At 53.8% G+C, this 23,258-nt stretch overlaps 6 protein-coding genes across 6 annotated transcripts; 4 read left to right on the forward strand and 2 right to left on the reverse strand.

The window, feature by feature from the left end:
* Positions 1-1,514: 1,514 nt before the first annotated feature.
* Positions 1,515-2,253, forward strand: BU26DRAFT_600048 (uncharacterized protein; the record flags this gene model as incomplete). Its single annotated transcript, XM_033835143.1, has 2 exons — positions 1,515-1,763; positions 1,894-2,253. The coding sequence occupies 2 exons, from the start codon at positions 1,515-1,517 to the stop codon at positions 2,134-2,136; spliced, it is 492 nt and encodes a 163-aa protein (XP_033689307.1). The 3' UTR covers positions 2,137-2,253.
* A 1,444-nt stretch (positions 2,254-3,697) lies between these two features.
* On the forward strand, positions 3,698-5,150 carry BU26DRAFT_559000 (uncharacterized protein; the record flags this gene model as incomplete). The annotated part of the gene is made up of 3 exons (XM_033832646.1): positions 3,698-3,776; positions 4,274-4,832; positions 4,892-5,150. 3 exons carry the CDS (start codon positions 3,698-3,700, stop codon positions 5,148-5,150), a joined length of 897 nt encoding a protein of 298 aa, XP_033689308.1.
* A 489-nt stretch (positions 5,151-5,639) lies between these two features.
* BU26DRAFT_582785 (uncharacterized protein) lies at positions 5,640-7,251 on the forward strand (the record flags this gene model as incomplete). Its single annotated transcript, XM_033834540.1, has 2 exons — positions 5,640-5,800; positions 5,864-7,251. Exons 1-2 carry the CDS (start codon positions 5,647-5,649, stop codon positions 7,249-7,251), a joined length of 1,542 nt encoding a protein of 513 aa, XP_033689309.1. The 5' UTR covers positions 5,640-5,646.
* A 3,082-nt stretch (positions 7,252-10,333) lies between these two features.
* BU26DRAFT_582787 (uncharacterized protein) lies at positions 10,334-12,630 on the reverse strand (the record flags this gene model as incomplete). The annotated part of the gene is made up of 5 exons (XM_033834541.1): positions 10,334-10,986; positions 11,228-11,545; positions 11,733-12,049; positions 12,117-12,365; positions 12,553-12,630. 5 exons carry the CDS (start codon positions 12,628-12,630, stop codon positions 10,404-10,406), a joined length of 1,545 nt encoding a protein of 514 aa, XP_033689310.1. The 3' UTR covers positions 10,334-10,403.
* Positions 12,631-20,460: 7,830 nt separating this feature from the next.
* BU26DRAFT_600049 (uncharacterized protein) lies at positions 20,461-20,990 on the reverse strand (the record flags this gene model as incomplete). The annotated part of the gene is made up of 2 exons (XM_033835144.1): positions 20,461-20,573; positions 20,633-20,990. 2 exons carry the CDS (start codon positions 20,988-20,990, stop codon positions 20,461-20,463), a joined length of 471 nt encoding a protein of 156 aa, XP_033689311.1.
* A 991-nt stretch (positions 20,991-21,981) lies between these two features.
* On the forward strand, positions 21,982-22,652 carry BU26DRAFT_410465 (uncharacterized protein; the record flags this gene model as incomplete). The annotated part of the gene is made up of 3 exons (XM_033822932.1): positions 21,982-22,104; positions 22,159-22,334; positions 22,385-22,652. Coding segments are annotated over 3 exons (567 nt in total), but the record flags the coding sequence as incomplete, so codon positions are not given.
* Between the last annotated feature and the right edge of the window lie 606 nt (positions 22,653-23,258).

The following is a 23,258-nucleotide window of genomic DNA, read 5'->3' on the forward strand; positions in this document are numbered from 1 at the left end:
GCTCTTCCTTTGCCTTCTCTCTGCGTCTCTGCTTCTTCTTGGTACGAAATTCTTGTCTTTCGCCGTTTTGAGCTCCTACGGATCCTTTCACTTTTATCTTTGATGCCCCTCTTCCGGAATACGAGCTTCTTGACCTGACGGCCAACCTTTCCGGTCTCTTCTCGTCGACGTCGCTCCTTTCTCCAGCGTCTTGGTACGCGCTTCCAGGCGTGCGCGCGACTTGCTTGGCTTATCTCTCTCGTGCTCGATGACCGCTAGCGAAGCCGTCGTGTTGGTCTTCTCAGTTTTCCAACTATGAGAAGCCCAGCGATTACCCCGTCTGCCGTCCGGTTACTGAGCGGGTGTTGAGTGAAAAGGTTCGGCGAGTGTGGAAGTAATGATATGCTGCATACACATACCTGACCTCAGTACTGTTCTTCAGTGTTACTGCCTCTCCCGTCAGTCTCCGTATATGGCTCATTAGATCTACCACCACTTTGATCTACGGCGACCCCGCCATCCTCTCCACATCTTTAGGCGGCATCATTGTCGCCGCAACTACCGCGCACGCTTTTCCTGCTCGGGTGACATGAACTCCAACAACAGCGTCTTCAGGTCCGCATACCGTCTCCTGAGCGCCGTGGCCTCCACTTAGGCTGCAGAAAACTTGGTCTGCGGCTCTAAACTGCTCCTGCTGCGCTGCAAGGTACTTGGTAAGGCAGTGCACGTTCTTCTCGCGTGGCTGACGCACTGGAGGCACGATGTATACAGCAGAGTGTGCGGCGCGTCTTGGAGGGGAACATGTTGAGTGAGTGGGATACGCTCGCACAGGGGAATTCAGATTAGATCAAGCGCGAGCGGAGTGTGACAGGCTGCGAGAAGACGGAAGGGTGTGGGGATCGGCCTAGGTTGATGTCGGAATGGGGATTGTTTTTACTGGGAGTTCGACGAGGAGGAGGAGAGCCTGGATGGTGGGAGGGTCTATGGTGCTGATTATACAGCCGCCCGACAAAGGGCAGGTAGGTGGATGGATGGATGGATGGGATCAGAGGGTAAGGACAAGCTAACATCCAGAGCTACCCACAAGCACTGTATTCTCGACTGAAGAGCAGTCGCTGGATGAACGAAAACTTGATTAAGGGTTTTTTGTGGGTAGGTGGCCGGATCTGCATTTGCGCCCCATTGCCTTACGTTATTCGAGGAGATGCTCGCCGTTTCGACGCTTCCGTTTGGTTCCAACTACATACAGCGTATTCCACCCCTCTTTTACTCGTAACGCTAATTCCTAGTAGGCTCCCCTGCCATCGGTGTTCCTGTGTTACTTTAAAACACAAGCTGCAGCCCTCTGCACACGTGGCACCTTAACACGCACAACATTTCCCCTATACTATCCATATTCATGACGGGCGAGCGGGCCGGTATACCTCCCTTGCAGTCTCTAAAATACTATGTTCGCGCTCTGCTCACATGCTGGGCGCGGTGGGTCCATCCCGAGCTCTTGAAGGATGTACCCGATTACTTATAGGATACTTGCTATGGCACAGTTGCTTACGGTACAATTATTTATAGTACATTTACCTACGGTACACCCACTCAAGAAGGCAATTCCCCATCCACCACCCGCAGAGGATGCGGAAAGAAACCTAGAAGCAGAAGAAGGCTCCACCTGTAGCACAAGCTACCAAATCTACGAGAAGTCCAAAGCGTGCCCCATCGTCGACTCTAACTTGGAGTCCGAAAAAGATGCCAATGCGGAAGCTGAAGTTGTCCCTGCCAGCAACGCAGTCGGTTTTTGCCAGCGAAATCTTTTTCGACCTTCTCCTGCTCTACCTCGCCGACATAACGTCTCTTAAGCTAGGCAAATAGGATGCGTGCAACACCATTCTCTTACACGTGTTCCAGCTGCATTAGCAGGTCACGGAGCTGGTCCACCGCCTCAGCACCACTGCTCCCGCCATCCTGGACATTACGCTCCTTGCACCAAGCATAGGCGCCTTTATTGATTACCAGCAGTCCCCCGGCGGCCCATGTATGGAGGAGCGCCTGCAGTACCAGATTCGCGCTGCCATTGGCACCAACCTGCTCATGCTCGACTACGTCTTTGTCCCGCTGAACGCGTCGCTCCCGTCCCCGTCGCAGGCCAGAAGACAAAGATGAAGATGAATATTGAATCCCAGCTCAAGGAAGGCGGAGAACACTGGAACTTCCCGCTTGTCCGCATCGTCGCGCACCGTGCTGGGGACTTCGACGCCACTGCCTATGCCAACATTCCCTAGACGCAGCGCTTCCTCGACCGTCTGCGCTGCCACTGGCCCTCTTCCCAATCCTCCTCCTCCCTGTTCGCTCTCGTCTCGCAGGAAGCCCTGGACATTCATCCGTGCCACGCCCGCCGACAACCCGCAAGAAGACGGCGATGGCAACTGCGGGCCGTCGTGTGCAGGCTGTTGCGCGCCATGGTGGTGCGGCCATACGAGGTATGGACGAGGTTCGGAGGGGTTAGGGGAGGCGAGGATGTGTGGTGTTTCGGAGGCATCGTCGGCGGGGGATATGTGCGAGAGGTTTCGTGTGGTGGCGGGGGAGCTAGTGGATCTAGGGACCGTATCGAATGTGGGCCGAGAAGAATTTGCCGTTCTGTTGAAGGAGAAAGAGCGTCGTAAATAGTGAGGGTGGGTAGGGTTGGAGCCCCATACGAACGAGCCGAGTTCTATCCCATCCACCCAGCACCTCCATCTATCTGCTATATCCCACCCAACAACCCTACTCAGCCTAGTTCCCGCATAAATCAGCTCAGTCACATACCGCTACCCGGGAAAAAGCGATGCCAACCACACAGTCTACTTCTTGTTGTCTTCAACACGCTACCTTGTTCCCCGCCCTCTACCTCCTCCCCCACCTCCTCTCTTCTACCATGTTTCGAGTATGCGAATCGTACCAGAGCCTCCAGACCATGTTTACGGCATTATCGAAGATGGAATTGCGCATGCGATCTGGTGGAACTATTGGGATCTGCAACCCATGTCCAGTCTCGCTATAACGGAACCGCAGCTACGAAGAAGCAGCAGAAGGGACATACCTGCGTTCTAGCCCGGAAGAGGAAATGGGAAGGAGGATACCCCTTCATCGCAGATGCGTTGGAATGTCTCCTGGTTCATCTCATATGGGAGCCTCCTAGGGTTTGCTGGAGGATTGTTTTCATTCGGTTGTTGCATTTCTGACTTCGAAGGTGATCTTCTCTTGGGAGCTGAGATGCCAGGCTTGACGGCTGCACGTACGGATCCTCGCTCAGTTGGGGCTCCGTCTATGGTGCATAACGGCAGGCATACAGTTGAGAATCGGCGTGGTCAAGATGCTGGTCGATTCGTTGAGGGCGCCCCAGAGACGAAGGCAGATTTTGGAATCAGAAGGTGGGATAAAAAGGGATACCTGTCAAATTGTGCATGTTACCAGCATGCGACACGATCGGAGTGGAATCAAGGGGGTAGTACGCACGGGATGGAATGCGAGCGCTGCCCCATCCGCCATGCTCGATCGAAACGCCGCGACAAGGCTTCGCAGCCGTTACCCGATGCCACCGCCTGAATCTCGTGCCTATCTTCGTCCGCTCTGATTTTCTCCGCCACATTGACTGGACCGGGGCTGCGGACGTCGTTCCGCGTAGAAAAGCAAGACGTGGGATTGTGACGTGTCAACTAGCTGAAGGCTAAGTATGTCGCACAGCATGAACCTGTCCAGCGATACCGCTCGGACAGACACGCTACATACTTGGTACAACCCAATGACGGACTTGTACCACGGTGGTTTGTGGCATCGTCGCACCCACAAAGGAGGCCCGTTTGATGGCAATTTCGGGACATTTTTGGTGAAATGAAGAAAGCTATGGCTGCGGCACTTTTTAGCCTTTCCAGGACAGCTGCCCAGCTAAGGATTGATGTGAAGCTAGTGATCGGTGAATCACCGAAAGAACTGTACCTCCTTGTTCTCAACATCCACGACTTTTCGATGGTTCCAATCTCTGTTGCCCATACCCCCTAACCTTCAGAGAGTCTTCAGGGATACAGCGGCGGCATTGTGCAGGTTGCCGCCCATATCATGGAGTGGTAGGGATCGCGGGAAGCATCCGAAACAAGATGGAGAGTCTTCCATGTCGCGTTTGCAGCGTTGTATTTCCTGCAAACGCTCTCCTCTCGTCACTTAAGCCTTCTCCCATCAGGTTTTCTCTATCTCCAAAGCTGCTGAGATGGTCGACACAGGCAGCAAAGCGCACAAATGGAGCTTGAGCTCCTCAGCCCTTGAGAGGGCCGGTTCAACCTCAACGCCGCCGCCAATTTCATCAAGAAGAAGATTAAATTCGCGACCAAGCCCAAAATCCGGACCTACACGGCACCAGAGGATGAAGACACCAGCCCCTCAGCTTTACCGGATGCCGAATCCGATCCTCGACTGACAGTTCTCGCCAATGCCAGGCGACTTCGCCACTCTGTCAATATCTGGATTGATTGCCTTATCAAGGAAACTGGGCAAGGTGACACACCTACTTTACCACCGGCCCTGAGTATCTCCGAGAAGATTCCATCATATATATCGCCAACTGCTCTCGACGACCTCTCCGATCAGCGCATCCGCGGGACTTTTGTCACGCACAAGACTACCGAATCACGCTTGAGAAACAGCTCCACGAAGCCCAATCTGAGATTGTCAGTCTGCACGAGCTGCACGCCCGCTTTCTTCACGTCTTGTGCCCAACTCTGCAACCATACGAGACCGCGACCCGGGACCAGGATCATCAAAGTCCAAGCTGTGGAGAGGCGTCTTCGCGTCCACAAAGCGACGCACTTCCGGTCGCTCATCTGCCGGTGCCACGAGACAACGGCTCTGCAGATTCCCATCCAGAGCACATGAATTCCTCTACCAGCTGGGCCGAGCCTGAACACTTTGTTCAGGGTATGGAAGCCGACCATCATCAGCAGCAGCATACGGATCCCGTTGTGTCCACTCCTGGCTCAAACCTATCTCAGGGCTCTCGCCTTGATCAGCTGATGCTGCCTCCGCTTCCTCTTCAACAGCAGCAAACTGACGACGCTGCAAATCTTTCCTGGATTACGCTTCAGCGCTACACGGACAGTCTTGGTGTTCTGGATGACGACATCCTCGCCGATGCTCCCCTCCGCTGATGGAGAGCGCACTAATCGGGTTGGAATGAATGAAAGGACACTATCCATCATACTCGTGGTCCTCGACTTTTGAGGGGGAGTCTAATGGGAGGAAGATTCAAGAACAATGCCATAATGCGATATTATGCCTCGATCGCGGCGGAGTCGGCCGGCTGGAATGTTGGACGAGGGAGATTACTGGCAGTGATGGCGAGGAAGCGTCGTGCTTTCCAACCAAGAAAAATGCAGGGCGGGATCTCGCACCGTGGGGGTTTTAGAATGCTCTACACCTGGTACAGCTACGGCTGTTTGGTGAATATGCGAGCGCTTGCATATCCTCCTCATCAGCATTACATTATCCCGTCACTACAGCATTAATCAGCACGGTACCCTTTGCTTACTTTCTTCTATATTAAGACCTCGCCCCAAGCCCTCTCTATCTTTAGCCCATTGGCGCTCTTCAACTCGGAATCAACCTGCCAACCAACACTACTGTTCCCGAACTTTCGCGTTTGAGATGCTACCAATGGATAACCGCCGCTCTAAGGGCAAGACCATTTATCTTGCATCGAGTCAGGACCCTTCCCCTAATGCTTTTTCGAGGCTGCTATCCCCTAATCGACCCGGATGGTCATGGGGTGCTAGGTCAAACTCTGGACATACACAAGACAGTATGTTTGTTATTTGCACATCAATCAATCACGGTTTGGAACAATGCTGACGCAGCCACAAAGGACTTCGGCAGGACCAAACTGCAAACACTAACCATGCTACTTATAATAGCTGCCACTCTAGCCTTGATATCGAACAAGAAGTAGCTGAAGCGGATCCTTCTTTCATATCAGATCTGTGGCACACCGTGCTCCAGAGTACCCGCTCCTCCATGGATACTTCACGTGGTGATCGCCCCATTCCTCAACTGGATATTGTGGCTGAAGCCTTACGTTGCAATGGCTTCCCTCAAACCGCTGGCACCGCTTCGACAAGCCTTCTGGACAGGCTCATTCCATTCCGCACGATTCTCGCATCCGCTACAGACCGCTTTCAACATTACAAGGAAGACTATGCTCACCTGGATCTCTGGACTGACCCCGGCAGGGCCACTGAACTGGAATCCGCACTTGGGGCCATGCTCACGAGCGCAGCTACAGACGCTGAGCGTTACGCTTACTTCATGGAAGCCCTTGTTCGTGCCGGCTTCGCCCGCAAGCCTTGCTCTCACGAAAAGCGTGGACCTATTCGCGCCGTCTCCCAGAAACTGAATGCTGCTCGTCCCCACAATCCGAATCTGGCTATCCCGAAAATCCCGAATGCGCCCCATATCTTCCTCTTCCCGCCTACCAGCCTCTGGGGAACGTCAACTCTGAAGAAATTTCAGTCCGTGCCGCCGGCTCTACAAACTGCGAACGTTGCCCGCGTGCAGAACGACTCCTCTTCTCTCAACGAGGCACCACCTGCGGTCGATGCCATGGCTACGCCGAACAACACCCACGAGATCAAGCTATCATGTGTCTACTACCTCGACACTAATATCTTCACGGACGGGCTCCCCGTCCACAGCTACGTCCCCGTATTCTCCTCCAGCCGCTTCTGCCCATATCTCAGCGTTGAATTCGAGCACGCCCACGAAGGCGTTTCGGATGCGCCTGCGGCGGCAGCCCTCCAAAAACTCGCCATTTCATCAACAATCATGGTATACAACCGTTGGGCTTTGCGAAGCTGCGCCGCACGCGTTACGGTGTCCGCCTCATCGAAGAAATCCTCTTGGCTGGACAACATTGCCCTCACTCCTAAGAAGAGTAGCAGAAATGCCAAGGAGAAGAAGACGGAAGAGAGAGAGGTCGCACTCTGTCATTGGAGCGTGCTAATTTCACACGACGGCTGGGGACTGTACGTAACGACGCCCAAGGAGGAAACAGGCTTATCAACGACATCAGCATTGACGACCAATGTGTGGAAGGGCTGTGTCATGGATAAGGTTGCCTGTGGCAGCTTTGCGAACATGCAAGCGCTAATTACTTCAATCAACGACATCCATTATTGGGCGCTGACGGACTGGGCTGCAGCCTGCATCAAGGATATCCGGAGCCTAGGTTATAGGCATTCTTCTTCTTCTAGGTAATCCCGGAAGGTAGGGGGAGCTGTCACTGAGGGTTTTCAAGAGGATGTTTGGAGTATTCGGCTATATCCTCTCTGTTTGAGGCGGAAGACTGCGCCGTTGGTGATGCGTCTCTGGATTGCGGTGTCAGGGATTGCAGTATCAGGGAATGGGCTGCTTCTATTTTCTCGAGGCTGCGTAGTAAAATGAAAGACCATTTCCTTAGTTTGAATGCACAGCTGCGTTTCTGCTGAATGTGGAAGTTCATTCTACTTTTTATCTCCTAGGCTCAGCACTCAACGTTACGTCTCGGGAATTGTGCCCGCCGGGTTTCAAATTATGGTATCTTGAGTCGGCCGGTACTAACAAACGGGAATGACGGCGGCCGAAGGACACGCTCGGCCTTTGTGTGCCGCCTACCCCTCGTCGGCCTGGAAGAGAGACATCTACTTGCATATCATCAGCATACAGATCGCCATTTAAGACATAATGCCTTTTAGGGGAAGTAGCAAGTATTGAGACATGAGTTGATTGATTGAGAATACGAGAAATATGGCTATATATATATATATGACCAGGTCACGTGAAGGAGTAACCATATCCGGCAACAATACTGGTGCGGGAAAACAACGGGATACCTGCAGAAGTCGCCATTTCGATGCGCAGACGGATTCCTTGCCCCTATCGAGCCAGAAGGCGCTAACAGAATAGTAATAATAGGATAGCTGGACGAGAAAACACGGCGAGATACTCGCTCAACTAGTCGAAAATCTTGCCGCTAACTTTCTTAGCACGGCTCACCCATCTTCCCAAAGCTGCTCACCTATCACACCATTCCTGCGCCGTTACTAAGAATTACCCGGGAGATCTTCTCCCACGGGTAATTTCCAGTCATCCAGCACGGCGCAAGCACGACAATATAAGCCGCTGATCTGAACCTGGCCCATCTTCTCAGCCGCCTAGGCCAGACCGACTTCGGCCGCTCGCCGGTTTCCGGCCGCTGGGTAGCGGGCTGCTGCCTGACCTGTCCCGGTCTGTCGTTCCAGTCGTCCGGCTCTATATTCCGCTCTCCAGTGCCCATTCACTGAGCCACACCCCTACGGCAAGGCATTTCCTCCACCGCTCGCGCAGCCGAAGCCGCGCATCGTACTGAGCGTAGAGGCGGAGAATATTTGCGCGTGCTAGAGACCTAGTTAAGAATGGTGGCGTCGGCCGGTCCCGCTTCGGGTTGTATAGCGGGTGGCGCTGGCTGATGGTTGGTGGTGACTGACGAGGCTTTGCTGCTCAGGTTCTGGCTGTAGATGAGAATGCGGACATGATGCTTGTACGAAAACATACACTCGCCGTAACGGACGTTGTCCATAGCTCCACCCCAGATATCTGGCCCTCCACGCATGCATGTATCCACCTTCAACTCACATTATCACTCAACCCCAAAACACCAGGGATCCATCCCACTTGTGGATGGGGTGAGTGCAAATCGTGGCTTTGGAGGTGGTGAGGAATGCTCGGGGAGGCGATTGTGAGCTACGCCGCGCTTTCATCTTCACCCTTACCTCGCTCGTGCTTGACGCCCACACTGTCGCCGCGGACAGGCTACTCCATCTCGCATTGTCATATCTTTTCAGTGCTGCTGCTGCTGCTGCTCTCCTCGTCATCGGAGCCGATTACCGACTCGAGCCCATCGTTCCGCAGCCGGCGCCGCCTGCAATGCCCAAGGGCTGAGCGCTTGGGCTTGTGATACCTGCCGCAGCCACCACTCCAGATGCATTGCGCTCTCGATTTTCCTGCCGGAGCATCAGTTGACTCAGCCGGGGGCGGGAGTCATGATAGTGACAACGATGTCGGGAGCAGTCTTCCTGAAAGTGTTCAAAGCACGACGAAGGATAAATTTAACATGAAAATGAGGTGAAAGAACAAAATAGATGCTCCTGGGTACGAGCGGTTGATTGGCCGGATTTCCGAAGAAGAAGCTGATTAGGGGGTAGGGGAGCGAGGCTCAGCTGCCCACCGGGTCCGGCAAACCAAACGAAAGCAGCCAGAGAACAAGATGAGAGAACCTCCTTGTGGATGATCGCGGAGAAAGCAATATGCTGTAGGAGGCTACGAAGCAGTGTAAGAAATAGTAAGAAAATAGCCACAAAAAGATGGTTTAATATGCCGACGTTGAATGCAGCGTGTCGTCTCGGATGTTAGAATCTTAACAGTGAAGTGCATTCAGAGATTTTCTCATCCACCAAGCCTCGCGGCGTTATCTTGAGCTTCTAATTTTTGTTCGCCACCCCTTCAGCACGTCTTAAGCTTCGCGATATCTCGGTCTCTTTCAACTCATCTTGAGCTTCCCACCGTCTCTTCACCTCTTCGATGAGGCCACCGAATCCGTTGCCAACCACCAAGTCCCACGAGCCCAGAAAATCCCGCGCCTCCAAGTTCCCCGGATACCTAAGTCAGAACACCCCAGGACCTCGCTCGTCCCACATGGCGCGGAACATCCTCACCGTAAACGAAGAAGACGGGCCTCCCCCTTCCGCTGACACCGAAAACGAAAACAACACCGACGTCGACGATGACAAACCCGCCAGCAGTAACGCCTGCAGCAACACCTCTTACAAACTATACAAACGCGCCGTCCCCTAAGAAAGGACTTCCGCTTCACGTAACAGCCCCAGTGCCTATACGGCTGTCCGCTTTTTCTCTCCGATCATAAACGCGAACGACGCGCTATCCGCACCGGTCCGCTACATGACAGATTTGAAGGCGCAGCTCGCCCCGCTCCGCGGGAGAGAAGCACAAGACGAGGCCACGTTGGCGAGGGGGGGGGAGCTGGAGCTGGGCGCGAGATGGAGCGTAGGTGGGAGAGGCGATGGGATGCTCGTGGGGCTGTTGGAGAGGCTGACCGTGCTGGGCAGTGTTTTGGCGCGGGTTATAAAAGAGATAGGTGTCTGCCGGTGGTTGATGCTGGAATTCCCCCGTCAAGGTTAGGATCGCGCATTTGCGGAGACCTATGCTGGGAAGGACGCGTGGCGCGAGGAGAGAGAGAGAGATGTGATTTCGAATGAATGGGAACAAAACGAAGCGAGGGAGGTTCCGCCCCAAATGATACTTGTTCAGATCGAATGACGGTGTGAATACAATATGTGTTGATGACCACGGTTATCTTCAGTTCATTCCTGTTCCTAGCGACCCGTGATGTTCTTCTGCCCCGCAAGAAGTTCTTGGGTCGGCCTTTTGTGTCTCGAGATCGTAGTGGCTCGGCCGGATCTGCTATTCTGGTCTCCATGTTGGCTTCTCGTGGGGTTCTTGGATCGGGTTCCTCTGGTCGCTACTTGACGTCCGTGATGCGAGCCGAACTGCGCGGCCATTGGGGCGCGGATTCCTGATCTCCTCTTCTCTGTCCATACAGGAGGATGATCGGTTACTGCCCTCGTGGCGGCCTGCAACCGGATTCCGAGGACCGCCGGAGAGAATCGTGCTTTCTGGAGTTGGCATGCCCTTCGGTTGTCCCACAGAGGATCGTTGAGGGGTTGGTGAGATGGAGGTGTGAGTGCCGAGTGCTGCTGTTCTGCCGGTTTTAGCGTTGTAGGATCGTGGAGTAGGCGACGTCGCGATAGAATGTCGCGCTCTCGGCTGAGGTGGCCGTTGAAGCGGCATTCGGGAGTAGGCGAGCGCTGAAGGTGATGGAGAGCGACGTTCAACGTCCACGACAGGGCATATCTATGGTAAGATACGCCGGTGCCGTGGGGAGCCGACAAGTGGACGCTAAGACCCGGTATTATGGAGGTCTCCTATAAGTTTCCCCAAAGACGTCTCGGTTGAAGGCTGAAGTCCAGCATGAAGGATGGTACTGCAGGTGGAGGATTGGCTCGAAGCTGCGTAGGTGCCGAGCTGACAGAGCGTAATTAGAAGAGCGCCGAATTGGTCCCGTCCCGTCGTGCGAGCGGGCCGAGTCCTCTAGGTGAATAGCGATATCGTTCAGTGTAGACCCATTAATGGCAAGAACCAAGAACGTCCATTACGCGAGACTGGCGCCGTGGGAGGCGGGGGAGAGTCCTCGATCCGGGATTTGGGAATGGGTGTAGAGACGAAGAGACGGTGCCGCGAGGTAGAGCGGCGATAGAGAAAGCGCCGACGAGCTGGCGGAGGGTTTACGCCGGGCCGTGACAGACTTGAAGCGTATTTAGAAGAGGTACGATGCTCCGTAAGGTGCGGTGGGAAGTTGTGAGCGTGTCGGAGCTGGTGATGGTGCTGTCTTATGGGCTCAATGCGCTCGATAATCGTCGATCGACTCGAGCGGGTTCTATGTGGTCTAGACGAAAGTCTGGAGTCGTTTGGGCAGTGTGGTATGCGTAAGCGCAAGCAGCGTCAACAACTGATATCCGCAAATATCTCCGTAGAGTTGACTTGCAAGGGCTTATGGTATGCCAACCGTAAGTAAAATGCGGTGTGCTCTGGGCCGGAAAGCCTGTTGGGGCGGAGACCAAGGTGAGTGCAGAAAAGCTGAATACCGCAGGTGAATTCCAGATCTAAGACAAATGCCAATGACGCCTAGGGTGGGTTTCGTTGGCAGAGTGTAGGGTGGTTGGCGTCCAGCGTATGCGTTGGGGCGGATTGCGATGTAGTCCGGAAACGTAGCGTATCCGTCAATAGCCCGCTTGCTATTGTTACCACGATCCTCCCCATTCTCAGCGAGAGTCCGATCATCTTCTCTGTCCTCAGCATGAATTTCCTTATCGATGATGCGCTCATCGACAGCTTTGACGTCACGCTGCTCAGGCATAACCTCAACTATCTCGTCCCGACTGAGCGCCATAGGCACGCATAGCTTTAGCAGCATAAAAGCTGGCGAACTGGCTGACTTGGCAGCCCTCATCTGATTATGCTTATCAAACCTCTCTAGCAGAAACGAGAGCGATCGATAGTGCTCTGTAGAGATAATAGCCTGAAGCTTGGCGGTGCCAGCCTACGTCGTGCCCTGCCAAGGGTGATTTCGGCGAAGCGGACGGCGAATAGTTGGTGGTGCGCTGTGGGGAAGGTTGGTGATACGCAAGGGCCGCGGATTGAAGCACATGGGTGAGTAGAAACGACGTGGTCGCAATCGTAACGAGGTGGAGAGCACCAGACGTACTAGCTGGGTGGACCTTGGGATAGAAGTGGGCATGACTGTGATGGTATCAAGAGGCCGTGGACATGTCGAAGCCAAATATGGTATGTAGAACTCGCGAAGGTGCCCAATAGCAGTATTGATGTATTACTACCTATAACGGGCGCTAAGTATTGCGTGACGAAGTGCGGTTGGTGAGGATCGCAGGCAGTTGGCGAACTGACATGGGGAACGTAGGGGACCAGATTGCGACATTCCGCCCAGATGCCGAGGGGAATGCAGCGCGATGGTGACATAATCATGGTGTCGATGTCTGCTTCCAAGGTTGGAATCCGAACGCGTGCGATAGACAAAGATAGGCACGGCAACGAAGTAGGTTGACGATTCCGTTGTGGATAACTCCGATAACTCCGAGGACGGGCTCGATCCTGGCCTAGCGCCGGGCCGTTAAATCTCGCCCTCTCTATGCCCTCAAGCTATCTTGACACTAAACAAGTCAGGCTCTCTCCAACGGCAGTCCTCCTTCGGCCTGTTCGTTCTGGTCGCTTTGACCAACTCTATCCATCACCTACTGAAATTCTCACGCTTCTCGACACCCATTTCACATGACCCCGTGCGGTCACTCTTGGCCCCGCCCAGCTACGAAGGAGTCACGTAATTCGCTGGCTCTGCATGGTTGGCATGATACGGGGCGGTTCAGCCCTTGCGCAGAGACTATGGATAACAGATTTTGGCTTCCCAGCGCAACGGCGTCAGGAGCTCTGAGGCGGGGGCATTCGGCGAAGGAACGAATACCAACGCAACGGCGCAACAATCAGAGGTATGAAGATTACTGACGTACGAAAACAATAACCCATGGCTGACCTTCTTGACCTAGATAGACGTCGTCGTTCTCTCAGTTACACAGCTGCTTGTTGAAGTTCTCCACATTTCCGCGAGCGAAACACCTGGGCCGTTGTCCCAGCTCCCTCAACGTCCTTCCACGAAAACCCTTCTCCGAACATGTTCCGAGATGCACCGTCTTATCTCCCCGGGTATACACATACAAGACAGTTGTGGTAGGCATGGTTGCATACTAAGCGGTTCTCCTCGCGGGCTTGTGTCGCTAGCTGCGGACTGGAAATACAAGGTACGATTGACATGAGCGTGTTTCCTAACCTGATGATCTGGCTAACGGTCACGGCATCCATAGCCTCCTGCAGACTTCCGCCGTTACTTACTCGCCTACTTGCCCACCAACCGCTATTAAAGCCGACGAGTACACCGATGAGGAAGCCGCACACGATTACCAACCGACGAGCCCCGGACGATGAGGCGACGACTGACCACGCAAATGACAGTACATCCCCGGTCTTCGAGGCAGATGGAAGCTCTTTCGCCGTCTCGAATTCTGCAACGCGCCGGCGCCCTCAAAGCCCGCGCGTGCCGTCCATTGGTGCAGAAGCGGTATATCTTCGGGGATGAGCACATACACGCAATGTGGTTGACAAGAAGGGCAGAAGAAGGAGTAGGCAGAATCAAGTTGGAGATCGAGGCAGTATGGACACCGCTGGAGGTTGATTCCCACTCTTCGTCTATGGTTGTATAACTAAATTCTATTACCTTCAAAGTAACTTTCCTACTTTCACCTCCGTCTCCTTGACTCCCTTGACCGGGCCCTCGACCCGCCATACCCCACCCCTTCGATCCTCCTATCCCCTTTGTCATCTCGGGCGGTCTTCTATCAGGATACAAGAAAGGGAAAGAAAGAGGGAGAGGGTACGCAAGCTACGTGGCCCCGTCCGCGAACACAGTCACCTATGGTAACCACATCCTCATCCTCACCTATGGAGACCTCGGGTACCTCGTCCTGTCCACCATAATCCGGTCCGTCTCTACTGATTGGTTCATCGCTTTCCCCCGCGATGATAAGGCGAGAGTTTGCAGAATTCATTGCGGACTTTAGTCCCCACCCGAATGGGACCCAGCGTCGATTGAGCCTTATCGCAAGTCAGTGTTGACAGTAACATTATGGACGTCTAGCCCTCGCGCTACACTAACAAGGCGCACTCAAAGTACGGATCAGGACCTAGGACTCGATTTGGAGTATACCGACTATGGCCGCCTCCTGCTCTCCTACTCTCGTCACCCGCAATCACCCCATGAAACGGGCACACTTTTTTCAAGAGATGTTGAACTGCTTGTTCTCACGTCTACACTTTCTCTACCAGCAGAAATGACCGCCTTTGAGCTCCACCTATGGGAGAAGAAGAGTGACGGAAATGGGACGACTGAAAGATGCGTTTGGCTAGGAAGTTTCGCAGTGGAGATATTCGCATTTAGGATTATTCCGACCCCGAAGATAGCCGCCTATCCTGTTGGGAAAGTATCAGCAAAGCATAAGAGCATTGGTGGTTCCAGGGCGCCTTTACCGAAGGCGGGGGAGTTATTCGCATGTAACATCATTCCCAAAGCTCCCCACCGAGCCTGCCAGTCCTTCTGCCAGACGACATAAGCGAGCGACGAATGCGCTCCGACGGGTCGCGTACGAGTTTCATGTGCACGAGAGAACTGTACCACAGCGCCCGAGCCGAAGCCTGATTCGAACACTGCGAGGTGCTACCCTGCTTCTCATCTCCAAGACCGAAATCCACCCACTCGAGGTTACTATAGAGATCTTCTTCTCGCTCTCTTCAGCGCGCCGACAAAGTCCCGATGCCCATGTCGCTATATGTTTCTTTCTCGCACTTGGATACCAGCAAAGCAAAAGCTACGACAGGAGACCTAGATGTAATTCCACGAGCAGCGGGAGCTGGGGGCGGATCGGCACGCCTGATGAGACTAGCATTAATATCTTGCACTTCCACACAGTGACTAAGCTGGATGGATGTGCCCACAATGGCGAACGCATCGTCATAATAAGAGACGCTGCATCACCAGTCTTCCAAAACACAGATCCTCCCACCACGTTGCCATCGGTCCCTCTGAGAAGGACATCACCACCTTTCCCAGTAGCCCCTGGAATCCTAGAACAAAGACGAGCCTAGTCGACGTTATCGCGCGGTCCAGGTTGAAGGATACACAACCTTTGGCCAACACCTCTATTCAGGGTAAGGCTACCGTCACCACGTACAGGCTTCTGTCACATTTCTAGAGAATAATCCAAAGTAGAGCTGTGTGCTTGAGGAGCAGAACCTGGCGAAAGAGGCTGATCGAGGCTCGTCGGGCACGGCGTCGAGCTATGCGCGCAAGAATACCAGCGGCATGGTTTCTAGCGCGTGCAGGCTTTCCAAGAAGACGTCGCAGCGCGATGAGATATACAAGAACAGCGGCGCTTCCGGATATTGATTCTAATCGGACTCACCAACGACCCAGTCATGGCTGAGAGACCCAAGCCGCGACAACTCTTCCAGGAACGCACTGTGCTTGCCCTATCACAAATTATCAGCGTTGTTGAGATCCGGAGCGGAACATCCAACTGACGAATTCTATAACAACGACCAGGACGACGGCAGTAGTTGAAAAGTAGTATCCTTCCGTTCCTTCGCCGCCGTCTTGTGGCGGCGTTCGATAACCTTGTCGCGCTGAAAATTCAGTGCAGTGACTTCAGGATGCTCGGATATTCCCTTCTCTACCCGGCCATTAGAGGTGGTCTTGTTTCTCGATCACCAAGCGAGGTGTTCTTCTGAATTAACGCTATTAGAGAGGCCGTGGAGAGCCTCATCATGGCCGTTGTACACCTCGCCAAAAGCGTCTGCACAACAGAGCAGGAGAAGGCGATTCCTACAGCGGCGATGCTCTCGTCGCGGGGCCGCTGTAGCTTGGAAGAAGCTATACGCGCGAGCTTGGCGAGATCTATGGACTCGAGGAAGGGCTCGAGGTCGACAAACTGGCGATGCGGAGTGAAGATCCATAACGTCCCTTAAATCGAGATTTACGTTTCCAGATTCTGCGGTACCGATTCAAGCCAGTCGTCCGTCCTACCTCTTCCGTGGGCTAAACCTGCTATTCGAGCATTCCCAACGCTGCGTCGATTGCGACGGTGCTTGCGTTAGAGATCGTTTTGTCGGTGCGATCCCAACAAACCTATCTTCTTGGGGTATTATACAAATCAACGACTCCCTATCGCTTTTCTAGTGATAGCTTCACCTGGTTAATATGTTTGGCTGGATGAGCGGACCTGTGTCTGAGGTTGCGGACTGGTGGGAAGGGGTCCTGTTGGATGTTGGTTGAATGAGGATGAATCTGAAGAAAGGTTGGGTTTTGAGCGCGATGATACTATCTGGGACCCACTTCAGGGCACGAGGCTCTCCCGATAGTGCTCTCGCGCCGCAACCTCCGGCGTACGCTTGCGGAAGCTCGAAACGCGCGACTCGTCCGGGGCCTTTTCTTTCGCGCGAACGTCAGACTTCGGGAATATCGTCTTCACCCTCCGCATCGTGTTAAAAATCTAATAGGCCGCGGCGAGCAAGCGCTACAACTGGCTGATACCTTCTCAGCGAGCCGGCTTCGTGTTGCGCATGTGCAGCATCCAAAGCACCACTGGGAGTAGCAGGCGTTTAATAGACTCTGGCCCCGAGCGCGCTTCTACGGTTGCTAGATACGTCCTTCTCCATGGAAGAAGCTTCCAGGCCGCGACGGCCACCACTGAGACGTGTTCCCGTAGGTGCAACGTCGCTGAATCCGCCAGCCCGCCGAACAACTTCGGCTAATTCGCTCGCTCTCTGACCCAATCATATATGACTTCCTCGCGACCAAGTGCGTCAGGACACGTCCCGGGCTATACGACGGCTCTGTCCTGACGGACCGCGGCCGCTTCTCGCCCCCGAAGCCAGACGCCTCGCGCCAATCCTTCCCGCCGTAGAACGCTTTCTCAATCAAAAAATTCTATTCAACACCTAAACAACCCTCCTTCAAAGAACAGAGAAGAACCATTCTACAAACCAAGACGTCTTCAAGCTCAAGAAACATCTTCCGCCAACGAACGAAGAATACGCCTCCAATCTTCAAGAACGGCTGAGGGGAAGTGTTGATAGGGGACACGTACTTACTCCCTTCGGTTATTCTTGGAGAGCGTATATATGCCCGGGGTTTTTTTATTTGAGCGATAGGACGGGTCTTCTTCGCCTCGGTCCTCTACGATCTCTGAGTACTGTTTTACTGAGATTGTCTGGAGTGAGGAGGCGAGCACGGGCTGGGTCGCGCGGAGGATGGGGATGAGCCGGAACGACAACGACGCGCCTGGGCGGCTAGAGGGATGGTGTGGCGAGCGAGCTGGAGGGAGTATGAATGGACGTGATCGGATGGGTGTGACGCTGTATTCTAAGTCTGCGGATTCTTTGAATGGTTTTAGACAGCTGAGGATGAGGCTGGGAGGATGAACTAGAGGAGTTTGTCGAGGGTGACGAAAGAGGGGGAGACAGTTGTGAACGCCCGACGCGCCGACCACGTACACTTCGTCGGTAAGCATAGTGACTGCGCAACTCTTCTGGCACGGGCTGTGGCAGATGTAGCTTGTCGTATCGATGTCGTATCTCGCGTGTGATGGGCTTTTGCTATCTTTTTGGAAGGCTGATCCTCATCTTGCTACGGATTCTGGGGTTGGGCATGGTGAGAGATGATGAGGTTGTACCATAACCGCGAGTGATAAAGAGAAGTAGAAGCCTCCAGCAGAGTTGATGCTTCAGCCGGACTTATAGAGGAAGGATAATGAACAGTTGAGCCATATAAGACAACAGTACTGTTAACTCCCTCAGCAGAGATACCGCAGCTCCAGCGTAAACGCGCGCCGCCCGCCCATGAGCACTTCCCAACGCGGCCGCGGAACGTAGGTGACGTTCTCAGCGGTCAAGTAAGAGCGAGGACGGCTCGGTCTTTTTATCCGGGGGGAGAGCAGTTGGGCACAGTGAACCTTGGAAGTGACGGCTTTGACGGCGACACAATAATGGCTCGGTGATGCGACAGCGGGATGAGGCTAGTTGAGGAGTCAGATGTTTACGACCGTGAATATTTCATGACCGTGGATTTTCATGACCGTGGAGATTCATGACCGTGGAGATTCATGACCGTGGGGATTCATGACCGTGGATACGGCAACGGAGATGGTAGCTCCAACTGCAAGCCTTATTCCACAGCATCCGTCTCCTCAATACTCACGATCAAGAATATAAGATACTCGGAATAGCTACTGTCTCCTTCGGTCTATTGATGAACTTCCCCTGCGGCTTGTTGTCATTTTCGGTAAGTGAGGATGCTAGTGATGGGCGGAGTTCTACGTTTCTCTTTTTGAGGTTCGATTTCGTAGCTCGCTCTGAGCTCGAGCTTCGAAGTGAGGGAGGGTTATGAAAGCGCATCAGTATGGAAATACACCATGAGGTGTGGGAATAATGTATGATTGGCTTGTCGATCTGGGGGTTTCCAGATGGTGATGCTATTGTCCGCGCAGCGCCCGAGATTGGCACTAGCATGTTGGCGTGCATCACGCAACCCCGGAAGTCTCGGGGACTGTAAGGGGTCGATACGGTGAATAGGTTTGCGTGACGAGGTCTTACAAACCACGCTCCCGCTATGCACTGGACCTATCATTGAATCATGTCCGATTCGACGGGCAAGACTCTCAGAGGCCGTGCATGTGGCGCATCTGAGTGAGTAGTTGTGGTTCAGGGGGCGCATCAAAGGTAGCAGACATGGGCATCAATATGGTGTTCGTCGGAGCTGGTACGTTGGCGAGAAAGATACTAGCTCTCTAGCGGGCCCTGGGGGCTGTAGCCTGTCCAACAAAGCCGGCATTGTTCTCCTGCGAAGACTATTCAGCCCCTGCGCCGCTTGAGGATCCAGTTACACGCCATCCAATCCAGGCCGGTGTATTGGTTTGGCAGTCTGGCCGACGTGAGCGATATCGACGAGTACCCGCAGTTCCTCGAGCGCCATACCGCCCCCATTACCAACCCTACTGCCCCCTCCGGAAAGAGTTGGATCGGTGGATTATGACGTGCCTACCGAATTCCCAAGGACCTTCCCCGACATCACCTCCGGAACCGCATTTCAGAGCCTGGAGGCCTTCAGAGGGCTATCGACGGTTGTTGGAATTCCGACGTTCCAACGGTGTATTTCTGAGCCTGGAGACCTTCAGATACCTATCCACAGTTGAGAGGACTCAGAATGGCAAACACCGTATTTCGGTGCCTGGAGGCCTTCAGTGCTGTTTACTCATGCCCGATAGTTCACTGAACGCGTTCGGGACCCCATCCCGAGGTCTCTTTGCGACCTGGCTGCGCGGTCTGCGTTTTCGGGGTTAAGAGAAATATCGAGCCAACTCTCGTCAAAGCCCTCGGGAAGTTCCACCCATTCGACAAAGATACAAGATCAACGAGGTTGCCCACCGCGAGCCCAACTGAGGTTCGAAACACGTCGTTCGGCGGGACTACCTTGGATGGAGAAGGATGAACATGTATGACTGGAGTTGCGGTTTATCTCTACCTCCGCTCGTCGCGCATGCGTAGATACTGACTGTCAGTGCTGCAGGCTCTTGAAACGCGGCTGCCCCCTCGTGTTCATGATCAGCCAGTCGAAGAGCTCCTCCAGCTCCTGACTGTGTCTCCGCATTAGTTACTGTGGAGATGGGGGAGCTCTCCGAACATACCCCCGAAGAGGGGTCCGCCTCGTAGTGGCTGCAGCCACTGCAAAGGTGACCAGCGTTCTGTGGTAGCTCCGGCTGCAGAGGCTCTCAGGCGGCCGCAGTTGCTGAATACGTTGCTCCGTGATCGCGGTACGTTCATCCCGTTTTCCAGTTGAATCAATTATCACGTCACTCACATCTTGGGAGCTCTTCATCTTTGGGTTGATCAAATTGGCACTGGTTACACACATCTAATATGCTAATTCCCGTCTATAGCCTGGAACCAACACACATTACAAACCAGCCAACGCAAGCACCTAGGAAGTATCGACACCCATATCGCATCCAACCGTTTCTGTATCCTGAAGACTCGTAAGACACCGTGCTCTAGTCTCGTGCACCGACACTCTTCAATGGCCGCTAGTCTGTCGGGAACGGTGGAAGTCCACTGCCGCTGCAGTTACCTGAGCGAGATATCTGTACCCAAGGGGTGTCGGTTATTTACGTGCTGATACACAAGGGAACACCAAATTACTTACGCGATGAAGATCAAAGCACCAAAAGCAACCACCGCGGCGCCGAGCGCCTTGGAGACTCCCTCGATGTAGTCTTGCTTATAGTCGGCCTTGATGTTGGTCTGGTAGCAGACTGCAACTCGTCAGCAGCGAATCGAGACTCCTCGATGATGTGCGGCGTTAAGCTCATACCCTCATACCACGGATTGTCCGGGTTATCGTGCGCCTGCAGGTGGCATTGCCCCCAGATTGCGATCATGACGAGCCACGCTGTCGCCAAGAGCGAGGACACGATGACGGCGTACAGAGCGCGGACTCCACTGGCCACGTGAAGCGCCATATTGAAGAGGCCGGCGACAATGGTAATCACGGGCAGGATGCTGTACTCCGGGATTATCGTTGTCCTTGATGGTCGGGTGTTGTTGACGTCGCCGCCATAGACGGGTGCGTTCCAGAGCTGGATTGCGTACTTTATCGCGAGACCGAGTGTGACGCATGCCAGTGCGACGATTGCCGCTTCGATGGAGAAGGCCAGCTTGCGACGGTACATGGTTGTATTGGCGGGAAGTCAAAGATCGAGAGTGATTGTGCGAAGGTCAAAAGGTATGGCGTGGTGGTGGAAGGGCGTGATATGCAGGTATTTCTACGTGGGGAAGGTGAAGGAGGCGCAGGGAGTTGGTGACACGCAAACGCCTTGACCAACGCGGAGTACCCGATAATTGAAAACTTCACCGGCGCTTCGCTTCGGTTTGTTTCACCCGTTAGTTTTCCCATTATTTCACCCGCCAATTGTTTCATCCGTCAGTTGCGTATCGTCTTTAGCTGCCAACTCTTCCATGGCTTCACCCGTCTGCGCTCAACTCCTCGACTGCTCGACCCGTCGATGTCTCCATGGCTGCACCCGCCAATTTTCAAATGGCCACACCCGTCAATTCTTCGACAGCTCAACCCGTCGGCTTCCCCATGGCTTCACCCGCCAATTCTTCAATGTCTTCACCGGTCGATGACTCCAATGCGCTTCTTTGGTAGGCAGCCTGTAATTCCTGGCCCCAGGAAAGCTACATCTTTCACGCCTCCTCCAATCCACTTGTCGTCCGGAGCCTTCTCTTCATATCCTACATCCAACACTTCGGTCAAATACCTCCCAGAATATTTTCAGAACCTGCCTTGAACATGTGTCACTCCATCCTTACCACCTGGTTGGTCATTGTTTTGACCCTCATTACTCCTTCCATCGTCGCATCAACAACTACCACCAATCGAAACAAACCCCCGCTACTAAAAAATCCTAGCCGCCTCATCCCCCCACTTCCAGTGAGGCCGAGCTACGTCGATCCGCGCGCTTTTCACGGAAGTCGTTTTGACTTCTTCGATGAGATTGCGGCGCGATTCGGCTTCATTGATGATGGAAAGAACCCAGCCGTGGTCCATTCGCCAGTGTTTCTTTACGGCCGGTCAGCAAGAAACATGGTAATCTTCTCTCCATCTTGCAGCAAATGCCGACGTCTCTTAAACCAGAAGAAGCTGACACGTAACAGGACCCATGTTATGCCGAAGGTGCTACGAATGGGCATGGCGGGCCTAATCCAGGCGCTGACTCTCCCAGAGGGCCTCCTTCCATCAATCCTGGGCAGGACTGCACAGATCCTGGACCGTATTATGGGGTGTGTGCAGGGCGAGATATCTGAATCTGCGGTGGGAATGCTAACGTTGCAAAGGATTATTCTCCGGGAAACCCTTTTCCCGTCTACGTCTCGGCCACCTGGTGTCCGGATCAGCAGGAATGGCGCCTTACTTTTGACGTGTACTATGTGCATGATGGCAACCTGAGCGCTGGACATCCGCATGACTGGGAGGGGATCATCGTTGTATTCAGGAAAGATCCTGGCGCTCGGTAAGTTGGGGCATGGCATCAGGTCCGAGGTGCGCTAACGGCCTTTTCAGTGGCGAAGACTGGTGGGTCGCTTCGGGGGTGATTTTCAATCGTCATCACTGGCATGATTACTACGACTGGGCAGACGTGAACACAGTCTCTGGGCTTGACGATGTTCGAGCTGACGTTCTCGGAAGTGGCAAGAATCACCCCAAGGTCTACGTCGGACTGTATTCCCACAGCGCATATCGATCCAAGTGCGACATAGGCTGCGGCAATTTGGTCAACACGGGCCCCTTAGTTTGGAATGAGTACCGTTCCAGTGATTGGTTCCGGTTGGTGCAGGCGTCAGACCTGACACTGTACAGTGACCTACCGGAGGCATGGGGCACTGATACCAAGCTTGGTTGGGCTGGGTTGAACCATCCTTGGAAGGCCAAGCGGGAGTGTTGCAGGTGGGAGGTACAGGATGGCCGTAAGGCTGAAGGATCCCAGAAAACCCCTCACAAGATTCCACCGCCGTGCCGCCGCGACGCCGCCTGTCGTCAACTGAATGTGACCGAGCCATCGGAAGAGTGATGAAGTGCAGCAAGAGAGAGAAGAAGAAGAAGTGGCTACAAGGAGTCAGAACCTCGCTCAACAAAATGGCGCACTGGTATCCCCACTCACCTTGGTAATATATGAGCCTTTTTCTCGTTCTATCTGATCGGCTTGGTTGTTGTAATGTATCCTTTTCAGTTCGAGCTGTCAAAAGTGTTCCTGGCCAACGTCGCTTCTCGATTTCCAAGGTTTCACCACCTCAATGGTTCTATTGAAGATTACAGAACAGGCTACCAATAAAGCGGTATTAAAATGCAGATCGTTGAGGCTATTAGTGATGATCTCCATAACTACGGCTTCTCCGTGCCACTTCTTCTTCAAAATGGGCTACGCGAGCATACTAAA

Source organism: Trematosphaeria pertusa (genome assembly GCF_010094035.1).
Source record: "Trematosphaeria pertusa strain CBS 122368 unplaced genomic scaffold BU26scaffold_2, whole genome shotgun sequence".
Classification (NCBI taxonomy): Eukaryota; Fungi; Ascomycota; class Dothideomycetes; order Pleosporales; family Trematosphaeriaceae; genus Trematosphaeria; species Trematosphaeria pertusa.